Source organism: Rhinatrema bivittatum, chromosome 2, assembly GCF_901001135.1.
Source record: "Rhinatrema bivittatum chromosome 2, aRhiBiv1.1, whole genome shotgun sequence".
In the NCBI taxonomy this organism is placed as follows: Eukaryota; Metazoa; Chordata; class Amphibia; order Gymnophiona; family Rhinatrematidae; genus Rhinatrema; species Rhinatrema bivittatum.
The window spans coordinates 381949537-381966524 of record NC_042616.1 but is presented as its reverse complement, the minus strand read 5'-3'; the positions used below and the strand labels follow the sequence as shown (position 1 = coordinate 381966524).

Below are 16988 nucleotides of genomic sequence, written 5' to 3'. Positions count from 1 at the left end.
TTCTGATGTTTAAATGTCTAATCCTGTTTTCAATTATCTCTAATCGTTTTGAACAATATAATTGATCTTTTGCTACTAATGCACTTATTTTCTGACAAGACTTTATGGCTTTATCATTTTCTTTTACCTTTGTTCCTATAGCTGTAATTACTTGCTGTGTATTATTTATCTGAAGTTGGAAATTTGAGGATACGTTGTCTATCTTTGTTTCAAGTTTATTTATGGAGGCGCTTAAACCTGATACAACATCCCAGATGGATTCCAAAGTTACCTTCTCTGGTCTAATAGCTCCAACTGATAGTTGTTTTAAATGATCTGGAGTACTCTGTACCTCCTCCTGCTCAGTTCCCTGAGCAGGTGGTTCTCCGGAACCTATGGGTGCTGTTACTATCTCTACAGAGAATTTCTCTCCAGATACAGGCTCAGAAAGTGCACCAACTGATCTACACTCTCCTCCACCTTCCTGTGGGGATTGTTGGATCAGTTTCCCTCCTGAGCCTCGTTGTGCTGGTGGTAAACAAGCATTAGGGCTCAAAGAAGACTCTTCCAAGGAGGAAACCCGTACCTCTCCACCAGTTCCTCCAATGGAATCACTGGCTGCTTCCTCTTCCAATTGTGTAAGAAAACGGTCTATATCCAGTTGGGTTAATGCGGGTAAGGGTTCCATAGGAAAAACCCTTATTTTCCCCTTTCGTTTAGGTGGCATACTTAAAGGAAATATCTTTTAACTGTAATAATATTCCGGATCCTTAATGTTATGCTGTTTTAAACTCTGATCCAGAGAGCAATAACTACTAGGAAATAGTTGCACATATAATTATTTTAGGATAAGAATAAATTTGCTTTACTTTCCTGCCACTCCTCGCTGGGCGCGCGTGGCTTTGGCGGCGCACCGGCGGCGGTGGTGCGCCGCAGGGGAGCGTGCTCTTAACGCTCCTCTGGCCCCTCCCTCCGACATCGGGTACGGCGCTCAGGTCTCACCAGGCAGGAAACAAACCAATCAATGGCAACAAAGTTCTTTCAGGGTAAAACGCTGAATTTCTCTGGGTGCTCTGGAGCTCACCGTAGGAGAGCCTGCTCTTAACGCTCCTCTGGCCCCTCCCTCCGATGTCGGGTACGGCGCTCAGGTCTCACCAGGCAGGAAACAATCCAATCAATGGCAACAAAGTTCTTTCAGGGTAAACGCTGAATTTCTCTGGGTGCTCTGGAGCTCACCGTAGGAGAGCCTGCTCTTAACGCTCCTCTGGCCCCTCCCTCCGACGTCGGGTACGGCGCTCAGGTCTCACCAGGCAGGAAACAATCCAATCAATGGCAACAAAGTTCTTTCAGGGTAAAACGCTGAATTTCTCTGGGTGCTCTGGAGCTCACCGTAGGAGAGCCTGCTCTTAACGCTCCTCTGGCCCCTCCCTCCAACGTCGGGTACGGCGCTCAGGTCTCACCAGGCAGGAAACAATCCAATCAATGGCAACAAAGTTCTTTCAGGGTAAAACGCTGAATTTCTCTGGGTGCTCTGGAGCTCACCGTAGGAGAGCCTGCTCTTAACGCTCCTCTGGCCCCTCCCTCCGACGTCGGGTACGGCGCTCAGGTCTCACCAGGCAGGAAACAATCCAATCAATGGCAACAAAGTTCTTTCAGGGTAAAACGCTGAATTTCTCTGGGTGCTCTCTTTTGCTCTTTTAAACCTATGCCTTCTGGGAGACAGAAATCTCCTCTCCAGAAGTGCGCGCATGTTATAAAATCGGGGGTCGGTGCGTGCAAGGGGGTGCACACTAGTGCATCTTGCATGCGTCGACGCCTGCGGCCTTCACCCGTTCCCTCCCAGGCCGCTCCAATTTAGGAGCAGCCTGTGAGGGAACGACCCTTCCTCCTACTCTATCCTTCCTACCCCTTCCCCTAACCTCCCCCCCCCAGCCCTATTGTAACCCCCCCATTCCTTTAACTTACCGTTTGCGCCTGCCCAGGTTGCACGCGCCGGCACCCTGCCGGCACGCGATCCCTCGGCATAGCGGCAAATGGCCACTGTGCTGGGGACCTTTAGCTCTGCCTCGCCCCCTTCACGCCCTTTTCTCAAAGCCCCAGGACTTAGAAGCGTCCCTTTTTAAAATAGGCCTGGCACACGTAAGTTCACCTACGCACGTAAAACCTCTTAATGACTAAACTGCAAAAAATGAATTTTCAATAATTCTTCTTTTAATGTGGCTCTTAGTTGACAAAGACTTTGAATTACGGCAGAACAAATGTAACTTAAGGGTGCATGTGACCAAGTTCTGGGGTTAGAGGAAGATAAATCTCAGCATCCTTTTATTTGCTTCTCATAAAAGAACAGCAGCACATGAAAGAATTCACATACTTTACAACACATACCAGCAAGTGCTGTGTCTAATAATTGCAGATGTTCATGAAATAAGTTGAACCGAGTTTAGAATTCCATTTGCCCCAACTGTCATTATTTACTATTCCTATCAACTCTACTTTCTTGCTGCAAGCTTCTGATCAGACTTGTTTCTATGTTATCGCATGAGTCATAATAAATTTGTACACATACTACATACACTATTTCAAATGCAATTTGCTGGCATTGGATATTTCTTAAAACTTGTTTCCCTGTGCTAACAGATATTCAGCAAACATTTATAGATTTAGTAAGATCTGTTTATGGTATCCACTATTTGGAAAGAAACAATACTGGCAAACCCACAATCAGTGTTTGATGGATTGTGCATGTATTCAAATATTTTCAGTTGTTTTTTTTAAATTAATTCTTTATTACATTTCTAACCAAAACAGGATTTTAAAGTAAAGAATGGGTGGTAGATAAACAGAACCAAGGAAATACATTAAGGATACATCATTTATGTTATCTTAGAACACCCTAGACCCAATCAAGAAGGCCCCCCCAAAAAAGGAAATCAAAATACAGAGGAAATATTAAAAAGCAGAAGAGTGCCAGCATAATCAACAATACTCCTTTATTCCCCCCTATCCATTAAGAGGTAAAAGCGTTGCTCATGTAAGAAGACCCATGCATGCATGTCTTTGGGCCGCGTGCGAGCAGCGCGTATTTTAAAGGCCACAAATTGCATGTGTATATATGCGGGAGTGATTAAAAAAATGAGCGGAGCTAGAGCATGTCGGGTGTTCTGGGGCAGGTCCAATAGTTCCGTGCATAAATCTGTATTTTAAATCTGGCGGCTGCAGTGCACGGCGGTATGTTAGCCATGTATATTTACTGCTGCTCCTGATGAGGTGTAAGTCTGCAGAAATCGCTTTTCAGGCCTAACATGACAGGGTGAAGGGGTCCAGGTCAACTGGGGGGGGGGGGGGGGGGAGAGCAGGCTGAAGAAGCAGAGGGGTCTGGCTAACCTTGAGATTATCTGGGCAAACTGATAGACTAAGTGGTAAAACTGGGAAGGTCCTTCATGTGAGCTTGTTTTAAAATCCACTTACGTGCACGCGTTAAAGCCGACAAAGTCCTAAGGAAGATACGTGAAATACATTTGCTAAAGTAACGACTTAAAATTAGGAGCACACTTATAAGCAGTGGGTGTATTTTAAATCATGCACATGCAACCTTACGCATAATTTAAAATTGCAGTGTATGTCTACTCACATGCCCATATGCACATGTATGAGCACCTGTGCCCTTGTTTTAAAGTTACCGTCCATTTTCTCCCGGTCTTATCAACAAGAAAAGTATCTAAATGAGCAGGATCTGAAAAAATGAAACTATACCCCTGAAAATCAAGTATACATTTACTTGGGAACTTTAAGAAAAAGGAATTCCAGAAGTCAATTACATGTTGTTTTAACTGTTAAAAAAGTCTTCCTTCTAACTTGGGTCTCCTTTGCCACATCAGGAAAAATTTGTAACCTGGTAAGCACATAAATTCTCATTCTTATATTTCAAATATTGCTTTAACATCACTTCTTTGTTCTGCTCCGACACAAAAGAGACCAATAAGGTCTCTCTGGTTTCAATTACATCATGAGAATCCAGTAGAAACTATGACAAATTAAAACTATCAATAGGAGCTAGCACATCCATAGAGCCCTCAATTGGATTAACAACCACCTTTTTATCAGGTAAATAGAAGCATTTTGAAACAAAATAATTCTTTCTGAGATGAAAATTGTAATTATACATTCACAAAATATTTAAGTAATTTCACAAGTGATAACCATTTTGTTTTAAGAAAATTTAAAAATCGTAAATTTTTGGCTCTTATGCGGTTAGAGCAGTGGGCTATGAACCAGGAGGACCAGGGTTCAAGTCCCACTGTCGCTCCTTGTGACCTTGGGCAAGTCACTTTACCCTCCATCTTCCTCAGGTACAAACTTACCTGGTCATTATCAACTCGCGTTATGGTGATTTTGCATGCGTTAAGGTATTTCCGCATGCAAAAAACACCTTAATGCATGCAAAACGCACCATAACGCATGGCGTGATGCAAATTTTTAAAAGGGAAGGGATTGGGGAGGAGACAGGGGGCAGGATTTCTGCTAAAGTGGGCTGGCTTCGCGAAGCCATAACACTCAATATTGCACAGTTTTAATGCTGAAAATAAGTATAACTTTTTCAATTGTGTTAAGTTGTATGATATCATGCCTTACGCTCATAAGGCTTTTCTTTTCCAAATTCCATTTTGGGCATTTTGAGGTTGGGGAAAGGCCTGAGAGAGAGAGTGAGAGCACCTCTAGTGGTGGCATCATAGTAAGCAGTTACTTATGCACATGTGCACACCAGGATTAATTTTTAAAAGGATTTACACAATTAAAACTGGATTTTACACATGTAAATGCATTTTACGCATCTAAGGTTTTTACTGAAAATGACTATGATATATGCCATTGAATTGACACTATATATAGATTTCGTACAGTTTTACAATCTTTCATTTTCTCACATCTGGATTATTGCAACTCCTTGCTAACCAGACTTCCAGCTTATTCTGTAGGACTACCTCAAATATTGCAAAACTCCGCTGCATGTCTCCTAGCCAATACATCCATTTGAGAATACATTACTTCAATCGTTGCACTGGCTCCCAGTATCTTACTACATTCAATATAAATCAGCAGTCACTGAGCACAACCTTATAAACAATGTCATCTCTCTTGGATTTCTTCAGCATTGAAGCTATGTACTCCATCTGAGTTTTTTAGATTGTCTAATAAAGGATTTCTTGACATACCCTCTCCAAGACTTGCCCACCTTGATGAAACAAGGGAAAGGACATTTTTAATGGCCGGCCCAGCTCTCTGGAATTCACTTCTATCACCCTTATAAAGCCTAAAAGACATTAAGTCCTTCTAAAGGATCTGAAAACTCATCTATTAAATTGGTATTTGACATCACTTAACCAATATCCTGCTCAGTCCAAATGTTATGTTCTTATCCATTAATTTGCTTTTGTGAAACTCAGATGTTTTTATGATTTTTGTTTGAGCTTTATGTAAGTTCACATGACCCTACCCTGCACTATGGAAGGGTGGATCAAAAGGCCTTCCTTTTGGGCAAAGGCCTGGGGTACTCCTTCCTCCTGTAGTTGATAGCGTGCTGTTTTCTGGTGCATGTGTACCATATTCAGGAAGGAACCACAGTGCGCAGCCCCTGACCAAGGGCTACTGTTAAGATAGCTGCACTGGGTGTGTTGGAGCTTGTGTCGGCCTTGAGCTCAGGACACTCAAGGCTTGGCAATTCAGTTACGCTGACGATGGGACAGAGCTCAACCGGGAACTCTCCAGCATGGGACAAGGAGAGGGTGTGCCCTTGCGGTGAAAACAGTCCAAGTCTGGGAGTCAGGAGCCTGGAATGTTGATGTGCAGCTTGGAATGTAGACGTGGAGCTTGGAATGTAGACGAAAAGCTAAGACGAAGATAGGAGAAAGAGAGGGATAAGCAAGACCCTCAGGCGCCCTACACAGCACGTGGGGCTGGTCGTGGACTACACTGTCCCCTTCGCGCCCTACACAGCCGGATGGGTGGTCGCAGACTACGAGGAAGAGCAGGACAGGCTCAGGAAGTCTCTTAGCACAGGATGCAGTAACCCCTTGGATTCTCCGGAGTCGGGACTTGGACCTTGAAAGATAAAACTTGGAAGCTCAGATTAAAAGCAGGGAATCTCCGGAGGCATGGGTCCTACAGAACCTGGAACATTAGGACTGGCTATATTACGGAACTTGGAACATCACGGAACATCAGGAACATCAGGACATCACGGAACATCAGGACAGAGACCAAGAAGATAAAGGAAGTCCACAGATAAAGATCAGGATGCCTGTTAGGAGCTGGAAACGAGAACTCTTTGGGAGGACTAGCCCCTTGCCGAAGTAGGTTGGAAGTGACTGAAGAGCCCTTTTATAGGGCTGGAAGAAGGCAACTCCCTGGGAGGAGTCCAGGATGGATACACTGGCTGCCCCTTTAAATGTAGGGAGAAGCCACGGGCCTGCCCCTTAGAAAGGAAGGGGTAGAACCCTGGACAGCTGCCATGCTGCTGCTGTGAGGAGGAGGACATGGAGCAGGCCTCAGGGCAAGCCCGACGATGTCGGTGGCGTCCTGCCGCACCGAGGAGGCTGAAGAGTGGCTTCCTGCCACAAGAATAAGGGCCCCGACCCCAGAGGAGGCAAGGAACGCCAGTGGCCTCCTGCCGCAAAGGGAAAGTCCTGGCACGGCTCCTGTCATGCTGGCAAGTTGGCGGCCGGGCCGCGAGGACCCATGGCGGCGGCCCAGGTTGCGGAGGTGGGCTGGTCGGCAGCATCCTGCCGCAGGAGAGACCGGGGGATGTGGCCTATCGGGCCGTGGAGGAAAGAGACCTCCCGTGGCTCCGGCCACAGGAGAGATCGCAACAGGGTGGTGTTATATAATTGGAAAATTTCTGGGTAGTTTCAAATGAAAGTTCATGGTGCCATAACCCAATATTCTGAGGATACATTTAAATTATTATCTAAATTATACTATTCTTCCAAGATGTTACTAATCCATGTGATATTTACAAAACTGTGATACATCATAAAAGAGCAAAGCATACAAAAAGTATATGCTACTTACCGGACTGATTTCTAAATGTCATAACTATATTAATATTCTAAATGTGGAACCCCGCTGCTTGCACTAACATTTAAAAAGGAGATAGAGCAGCTTTTCAACTAGATCATGATTACAGTTACTTGAGAGCACATGGTTCAGAGTGAATTATCTTCAGAGAATACTGGCATAATAGGGAAGTTAGAGTATCTCCCGATGGGTTCTGGTAAAGACTGAAGTGAAATTAAATAAAAGGCCAGACAGACAAATATGAAGAATTCTAAATTACCTGTACCAAATGCTAATAATCAGGTAGTAAATGTAAATATAAATAAAAACCGTACCCTAAATGTCTGAAATGAATGCCAGAAGTCTAAAAAATAAGAATGAAGAGTTAGAATGTATGACATAATAAATGGTTATCCACCTTCCACCTATCCTGGTAGGAGGATAAACAATGGGACCCAGTGATACCAGGGTACAAATTAAATGGGCAGGGCAGATCAAATTGGTGGAGGGATGATACTATATGTTAAGGTAAACATAATAAGAAGGATAAAAGTCCTGCAGGAAACCAATATACTGTGGAATCTTTATGGATAGAAATTCCATATGTGATGGGGAAGAGTGTAACAGTGGGTGTACACTACCAGCCACTTAGCCAGATTGAAAAATCAAACAGTGAAATGTTAACATAATTTAGAAAGGCAAATAAAATTGGCAACACAATAATAATGGGAGATTTTAATTATCCTAATATTCACTGGATAAATGTCTCATCAGCACACACTAAGAAGGTAAAGTTTCTGGATTCCAAATATGACTGCTTCACAGAGAAGCTGATCTTAGAACTGATGAGAAGGGGAGCTATTTTAGATATAGCCCTCAGTTGAATGCAGGACCTGGTGCAAGGGATAATAATGGTGGAGCTAGTTAGCAATAGTGATCATTATGAAATCAAATTTAAAATCCCTATAGGGAGGACATTAAGTAAAACTACTGCAGTTGCATCTAATCTTAAAAAGAAGGCTAAGATAAAATGAGAAATTAGTTAGAAAATACTAAAAGGAGTAGTTATATACTGATCAAAAGTTTGCATCAAATGTGGACATTGTTTAAAAATATATTGGAAACCCAGATAAAATATATTTCACACATTAAAAAGATCATAAGTAAGCTAAATGACTGCTAGCATGGTTAAATAGTGAGGTGAAAGTGGCAATTAACGCCAATCTTTCAGCAAATGGAAAGCAGATCCAAATGATGAAAATAGGAAAGAGTATAAGCATTAGCATGTTAAATGTAAATCAAAAAGGCAGGCCAAGAAAGAATTTGAAAAGAAGATTGCCATAGAGGCAAAAAATAAAAACTTTTTCAAGTACATTTGAAGATGAAGCCTGAAAGGGTTTCAATTCAATCACTAGATCAGCGATTCTCAACCGGTTGTGTCGCCGATCAGTGTGTCGTGTGCTACTGGTCTCCCGCTGATCTTCCCTCCTCTTCCTTCACCAAGCGAGACATAGGGGTGTGCATTCGTTTTGAACGCATATGTAAAACGCAACGTAATTTTTTTTTTTTAACTTAAAAAAGTGATGAGGCGAAAAACGATCGGATTTCCAACTTATTCAACATAGCTATGTTGAATACGTTGGAAATTGCGATTGTTGATCCTAAATAAAAATTTAAACCCCTCACCCTCCTTAATCCCCCCCAAGACTTACCAAAACTACCTGGTGGTCGAGCGGGGAGTCAGGACGCCATTTCTGTATTCCTTTGCGAGGAGCACGTGACGTCGGCGTCACGTCGGAGTGACGCGGACGTCACGTGATTCCCCGCGCGTTCTCTCCGGGACCCTCGTTGGACACAACCGGAACTTTTGGCCAGCTTGGGGGGGTCAGGAGGCCCCCCCAAGCTGGCCAAAAGTTCCGGTTGTGTCCAACGAGGGGTCCCGGAGCGAACGCGCGGGGAATCACGTGACGTCCGCGTCACTCCGACGTGACGCCGACGTCACGTGCTCCTCGAAAAGGAATACAGGAATGGCGTCCTGACTCCCCGCTCGACCACTAGGAGTTTTTGGTAAGTCTTGGGGGGGAGATTAAGGAGGGTGAGGGGTTTAATTTTTATTTAGGGAATCGGTGCACGTATGGACATAAACTCAACTTATAGAATTCTACATATGTCCGTATTGACCGAAATTGACCCCCCCTTTCGACTTATGGACTTATGAACATAAACTTTTTGTCTGCACATCCCTAGCGAGACATGGACAATCTTCCACTGCTGCCGTTGCCGCCCAGGCTATCAGCACGTTCAAGCCTGGATGGGAACAGCAGCAGTGTTAGTGGAGGCTGACAACTGTGGCTGGGCCTTATCTTCTTCCCGCAACCTGCCCCCCTGGCCCGGAACAGGAAGTGATGTGCAGTGGGGTGCACGGGAAGAAGAAAGAACCATGCTGCATGGAAACGTAGTGGTGGCAGCATCGGCCCTGAGAAGTAGCGTGGCGGGGCAAGGCTAGAGGCCCCCCGCACAGCGGCCATTTCCGCTGTGCTGGGAGATTGCATGCCAGCATGCTGCTGGTGCGTGCAAAAGGTTATAAATAAAGATTTTGGGGGGGGCTAGGTTAGTGCTAGGGGGAGAGTAGGTTAGGGGAAGGGATGTTAGTGTAGGGGGTTGGGAAGTTTCCCTCTCAGTCGCTCCGAAATTGGAGCGGACTGGGAAGGAACAAAGGAAGGCCGCAGGCGTCGGCGCGCACAGGGGTAGATTTTATAAATTGCGCGAGGGCGTACTTTTGTTTGCGCACCAGGCGCAAACAAAAGTACGCTGGATTTTATAAGATACGTGCGTAGCCGCGCGTATCTTATAAATCGGAGCAGCCTCGGAGGGAACTTTCTTTCAACCCCCCCCGCAACCTTCCCCTCCCTTCCCCTACCTAACCTACCCCCCCCACGGCCTATCTAAACCCCCCCTTACCTTTGTTGGCAGATTTACGGCCTGCCGAAAGCAGGTGTAAATCTGCACGCGCCAGCAGGCTGCTGGTGCGCCATCACCCGACCGGGGGCTGGTCCGGAGGCCTTGACCACGCCCCCGGGCTGGCGCCATGCCCCCGGTCTCGCCAGGAAACCCGCCCCTGACCCCGGACACACCCTGGGACAACGCCCCTGGACACGCCCCCTTTTGCGAAGCCCCGGGACTTACGCGCATCCCGGGACTGTGCGTGCGCCGGCGGCCTATGCAATATAGGCACGCCGGTGTGCGAGGGCCCTGCGCACGTAAATCCAGCCGGATTTACACGCGCAGGGCATTTAAAATCCGGCCCACAGGATGCACAAGTGTGAATCTGCTTGTGTGCGCTGACCCCCAATTTTATAACATGCATGCACCTGCACGCGCATGTTATAAAATCGGGCATCCATGTTTACGTGCCGGGTAGCGCGCACATGGACACGCGTGCGCATCCTTTTAAAATCTACCCCATAATGTATATGGATTTTCAGAAGGCATTTGACAAAGTCCTTCAGGGAAATTAAAAAATCATGGATAGGAGGAACTGTGGTATTTTAGATTGGTAAAGTGGTTAAATGACTGGAAATAGAGACAGTTTATACCAGTGAGGGAAGGTAATAGTGGAGTTTTTTCCAGGGATCTGTATTAGAACTGATGCTGTTTACATACAAATATGATCTGGAATAAGGAGCAATGAGTGAGGTGATCAAATTTGCAGATAACACATAATTATTAAAAATTGTTAAAACATGAGCAGACTATAAGGACTGCAGAAAGACCTTAAAACACTAGAGGACTGGGCATCTAAATGGCATATGAAATTTAATGTGGACAAGTGCAAAGTGATGCACCTACTGAAAAATAATTCTAATTACAGGTACACAATGCTGGGTTCCATATTAGGAGTCACCTCTCAGGAAAATCGAAATCATCAGCAAAGTGTGGAATGGCAGTCAAAAAAGCAAATATTATGCTAGGACTGATTCTGAAAGAAATGGAGATTAAAACATCGGGACATGCTAGAGAGATAATGTTCCTGGATGGAATAAATGATAGCTTTATGGAGCAATTGGTTCAGGAACCGACGAGAGAGGGAGCAATTTTAGATCAAATTCTCAGTGGAGCACAGGACTTGGTGAGAGAGGTAACGGTGGTGGAGCCGCTTGGCAATAGTGATCATAATATGATCACATTTGATTTAATGACTGGAAGAGGAACAGTGTGCAAATCCAAGGCTCTCGTGCTAAACTTTCAAAGGGGAGGAAACTTTGATAAAATGAGAAAAATTGTTAGAAAAAAACTGAAAGGAGCAGCTACAAAAGTAAAAAATGTCCAAGAGGCGTGGGTCATTGTTAAAAATACCAAGAGGCGTAGTCATTGTTAAAAATGACCATTCTAGAAGCACTGTTCTAGATGTATTCCCACATTAAGAAAGGTGGAAAGAAGGCAAAACAATTACCGGCATGGTTAAAAGGGGAGGTGAAAGAAGCTATTTAGCCAAAACATCTTCATTCAAAAACTTGGAAGAAGGATCCAACAGAAGAAAATAGGATAAAGCATAAACGTTGGCAAGTTAATGTAAGACATGATAAGACAGGCTAAGAGAGAATTTGAAAAGAAGTTGGCTGTAGAGGCAAAAACTCACACAGTAAAAACTTTTTAAAATATATCCGAAGCAGAAAGCCTGTGAGGGAGTCAGTTGGACCATTAGATGATCAAGGGGTTAAAGGGGCCACTTAGAGAAGATAAGGCCATCGCAGAAAGATTAATGAGTTCTTTGCTTCGTTGTTACTGAAGAGGATGTTAGGGAGGTACCCATAATGGAGAAGGTTTTCATGGGTAATGATTCAGATGGACTGAATCAAATCACGGTGAACCTAGAAGATGTGGTAGGCCTGATTGAAAAACTGAAAAGTAGTAAATCACCTGGACCGGATGGTATACACCCCAGAGTTCTGAAGGAACTAAAAAATGAAATTTCAGACCTATTAGTAAAAATTTGTAACTTATCATTAAAATCATCCATTGTACCTGAAGACTGGAGGATAGCTAATATAACCCCAATATTTAAAAAGGGCTCCAGGGGCGATCCGGGAAACTACAGACCGGTTAGCCTGACTTCAGTGCCAGGAAAAATAGTGGAAAGTGTTCTAAACATCAAAATCACAGAACATATAGAAAGACATGGTTTAATGGAACAAAGTCAGCATGGCTTTACCCAGGGCAAGTCTTGCCTCACAAATCTGCTTCACTTTTTTGAAGGAGTTAATAAACATGTGGAAAAAGGTGAACCGTAGATGTAGTATACTTGGATTTTCAGAAGGAGTTTGACAAAGTTCCTCATGAGAGGCTTCTAGGAAAAGTAAAAAGTCATTGGATAGGTGGCGATGTCCTTTCGTGGATTGCAAACTGGCTAAAAGACAGGAAACAGAGAGTAGAATTAAATGGACAATTTTCTCAGTGGAAGGGAGTGGTCAGTGGAGTGCCTCAGGGATCTGTATTGGGACCCTTACTTTTCAATATATTTATAAATGATCTGGAAAGAAATACGAGTGAGATAATCAAATTTGCAGATGACACAAAATTGTTCAGAGTAGTTAAATCACAAGCAGATTGTGACAAATTGCAGGAAGACCTTGTGAGACTGGAAAATTGGGCATCCAAATGGCAGAGGAAATTTAATGTGGATAAGTGCAAGGTGATGCATATAGGGAAAAATAACCCATGCTATAATTACACAATGTTGGGTTCCATATTAGGTGCTACTACCCAAGAAAGAGTTCTAGGCGTCATAGTGGATAACAAGTTGAAATCGTCAGTTCAGTGTGCTGCGGCAGTCAAAAAGCAAACAGAATGTTGGGAATTATTTAGAAAGGGAATGGTGAATAAAACGGAAAATGTCATAATGCCTCTGTATCGCTCATGGTGAGACCGCACCTTGAATACTGTGTACAATTCTGGTCGCCGCATCTCAAAAAAGATATAATTGCGATGGAGAGGTACAGAGAAGGGTTACCAAAATGATAAGGGGAATGGAACAGCTTCCCTATGAGGAAAGACTAAAGAGGTTAGGGCTGTTCAGCTTAGAGAAGAAACAGCTGAGGGGAGATATGATAGAGGTATTTAAAATCATGAGAGGTCTAGAACGGGTAGATGTGAATCGGTTATTTACTCTTTCGGATAGTAGAAAGACTAGGGGGCACTCCATGAAGTTAGCATGGGGCACATCTAAAACGAATCGGAGAAAGTTCTTTTTTACTCAACGCACAATTAAACTCTGGAATTTGTTGCCAGAGGATGTGGTTAGTGCAGTTAGTATAGCTGTTTTAAAAAAAGGATTGGAAGTTCTTGGAGGAGAAATCCATTACCTGCTATTAAGTTCACTTGAAGAATAGCCATTGCCATTAGCAATGGTAGCATGGAATAGACTTAGTTTTTGGGTACTTTCCAGGTTCTTATGGCCTGGATTGACCACTGTTCGAAACAGGATGCTGGGGTTGATGGACCCTTGGTCTGACCCAGTATGGCATTTTCTTATGTTCTTATATTCTTAACAGAGAATATATGAATGCCTCTGTATCGCTCCATGATGAGACCACACCTTGATTACTGTGCATTTCTGGTTGCCGCCGCATCTAAAAAAATATAGTTTTACGGAGAAGGGCAAAAATGATAAAGGGAATGGAACAGCTCCCTCATGAAGAGGGATCTGTTAGGGCTTTCAGCTTGGAGAAGAGGTGACTGAACAGGTAAATAGGGAATGGTTATTTACCCTTTCAAATAGTACTAGGATAAGGGGACACACCATGAAACCAACAATTAGAATATTTAAGATGATCAGAGAGAGTATTTTTTTTACTCAACACACAATTAAGCTGTGGAATTTGTTGCCAGAGGATGTGGTGAAAGCAGTTAACATAGCTGGGTATAAAAGGGATTTCAACAAATTCCCGGAGGAAAAGTCCTTAGATCATTATTAGCCAGGCAAACCTGGGAAAGCCACTGCTTTATCACTTAGAATCTGTTGGGTACCTAGATAGACCACTGTTGGACACACAATGCTGGGTGTTAAGAACCTTTAGTCTGACTTAGCATGGCTTAACTTATGTTCTTAGTGTATCTCATATAAACAGTATGCCAGAATGATTTACAACACAGTAATTCAGAAATTCATTCAGCAACCTCTGTAATAAATGGCATAGCATTGCATTCCAGATTCCAGAGTCCATGAAAGCTTCCAAAGGGATGAGTAGGAAAGGAACAATATCATTATTATAATGTAACTGCAGCTGGTAGACTGAAGTCCAGTGGGATAAAGTGATTTAAGCAGGGTCAAACAAGGAGGCAGTAGGAGGGGGACTTCATACTTGCATCTGAGGACTTTCCCTGACTTACTATTCAGTACTTTAACCATTAGATTGCACCTCTTTATTACGTAAACCTTGCATCTGAATCATGTACATGCAGACAAAGAGAATGTGAAATGAGGAATAAAGAAGAGAATTAGGGAAGGGAAAAGAAAGGAGACAAGTGGAATGCACGCATACACCTTAGACTTCAACACATTTTGTCTTATTGGTTTACTTTAGCCATGTTTTCCATCATGCTGACATTTTCAGGTAGTTCATAGCTCAATGATTATTAATTAACAGTATCCACTACAAACCCCAAGCAAAATATTTCCTGGAATATTATGATTTCTGAGAGAATGCAGTTAACGTTTATCTTCAGTACCAAACCAAAGGAATATTTTAATGCACATCAGATATGCCTGCATCATCATTTCTTAAATTCTTACCAAGCCTTTACATGTTGAAAGGGCTACCGATGAGTTCATCTGTGATCGTAAGACGCCTTGGTAAAAACAGAAGTCTTCCGGTGGATACATTTGTACCGATTTAGTGCCTTGTTTGCCCAATGTCTGTATTATAAATCCAGGTGCCATTAAAGTATCTGACTTCTTTAATTCCAAGTGGAAGTCTTGCCCAAATCCATGGAGTCTGAAGTGAACCATGTCACTGCTGAAGAGGTCTGCTGATCTCTTTTTCCTCTGATGGTGTGCAATTTCATGCGAAATGTACATTCCATTTTCATTAACCTCATATGCAACCACAATGTCATATTCTGTAACAAGAAAGACAACACTATTAAGCTGAAAAGAAGTGTCTAAAATGGAACATGTCCTCTAAAATCTATAATTCAGTGATGTTTCAAATCCAGTTTCAAACACAGAAGGAAAGTATAAAATAAGAATAAAGATAATAGGGGGTTACTACAAAAAAATGTTAAGATCATAAGAAGTTGCCATACTGGGTCAGACTGAGGGTCTATCAAGCTCAGCATCCTGTTTTCAACAGTGGCCAATCAAGGTTACAAGTACCTGGCCAGTGGCCAGTACCAAAACATTAAATGTTAATGTTTAAGTCAACTTGATTAATAGCAGTTTTTGGACTTCTCCTCCAGGAACTTGTCCAAACCTTTTTGAAACCCAGCTACACTATCTGCCTTAACCACATACTCTGGCAATGAATTACAGAGCTTAACTCTGCATAGAGTGAAAAAGAATTTTCTATGATTTGTTTTAAATGTTCTGCTTCCTAACGTCATGGAGTGTCTCCTAGTCCTTGTATTTAAAGAGTAAATAACCAATTCACATTTACCAGTTCAAGTCATTTCATGATTTTATAGACCTCTATCATATCCCCCTTCAGCCATCCTCTCTCCAAGCTGAACAGCCCTAGCCTCTTTAACCGTTCCTCATATGGGAGCCACTCCATCCCCTTAACATAGAGAGTTAATAAGTGCGCTCCACTAGCAGTCCCGTTCCCCCTAATAATACGCAGAGACATTATTTGGTATGAAAATAGGCCGTAGTTTATTATATATATAACCCGAGCCCTCACAATCAACAATTTAACCTTAACATAACTGGCCCTCCCCTTTTCCCCATTATCTCCCTCCCCTTTGTCCTCCACCACCTTGTTCCCCCCAGTGGTGAAGATCAGTCCCCTCCCCCCTCGTCACCTACTCCGCCTCAAACCAGTGAGAGCAAGCTCTAACCGGGAACTTTAGCCCCGCAGTTCACCGGCCATCCCGTGTAGCAGCCCCCCCCCAACTACACAAGGCACTCCCCCCCCCCAACCAACAACCCCATAGCATTCCATTATAACATGGGCTCGGGTTAACCGCCTCAACTGCGACAATGTACACCAGCAAATCTTTTCCACCAACATAAAACAAAACAAGGGCGGGCGGGACAAAAATCGAGCGCACCTTCTCACTACCCTGCCTGGAAAATGTGGCCGGCGGCTACACCTGCATCACTGCATTCCCCTCCAATCGTAACAAGGGATTTGAATTTCTGCCACCCCCCCCCCCCCCCCCCCATTCCTGACAGGCCTCCCATTTCTTTTCCTGCCTATACTTGTCCCCCCTCCCCCTCCCCTGCCCAACTGCAGTCCTGCCAACGTCGCTCCCTTAACCTCATGTTATATTCACGGTGCTGGACTAGCCTGCCCCACTGCTATTTTATCATTTGGGATGCCCTTCTCCGTGCAACTATATCTTTTTTGAGATATGGCGGCAAGCAAAATTGCATAGTACTCAAGGTGCAGTCTCACCATGGAGCAATACAGAGGCATTATAACATTCTCTGAATTATTCACCATTCCTTCCTAATAATTCCTAACATTTTGTTTGCTTTTTTGACCACCACAGCACACTGATCCAAAGATGTCCATGTAATATGTCCATGTAATATTAAATATAATGCCCATATCTCTTTCCTGGGTGGTAGCTCCTAATATGGAACCTAACATCATGTAGCTACAGCAAGGGTTATTTTTCCCTATGTGCATCACCTTGCAATTGCCATTTTAAATTTCATCTGCCATTTAGACATCCAATCTTCCAGTCTTGCAAGGTCCTCCTGCAATTTATCACAATCCACTTTTGATTTACCT

At 43.5% G+C, this 16988-nt stretch overlaps 1 protein-coding gene across 1 annotated transcript in view; it reads right to left on the bottom strand.

Annotated features, from left to right (window-relative positions):
* The window catches only part of ADAMTS16 (ADAM metallopeptidase with thrombospondin type 1 motif 16), an 806542-nt gene that overhangs the window by 707473 nt on the left and 82081 nt on the right, over positions 1-16988 (bottom strand). Inside the window, 1 exon segment of the mRNA XM_029589991.1 lies at positions 14825-15150. Coding sequence (XP_029445851.1) covers positions 14825-15150 — 326 coding nt within the window.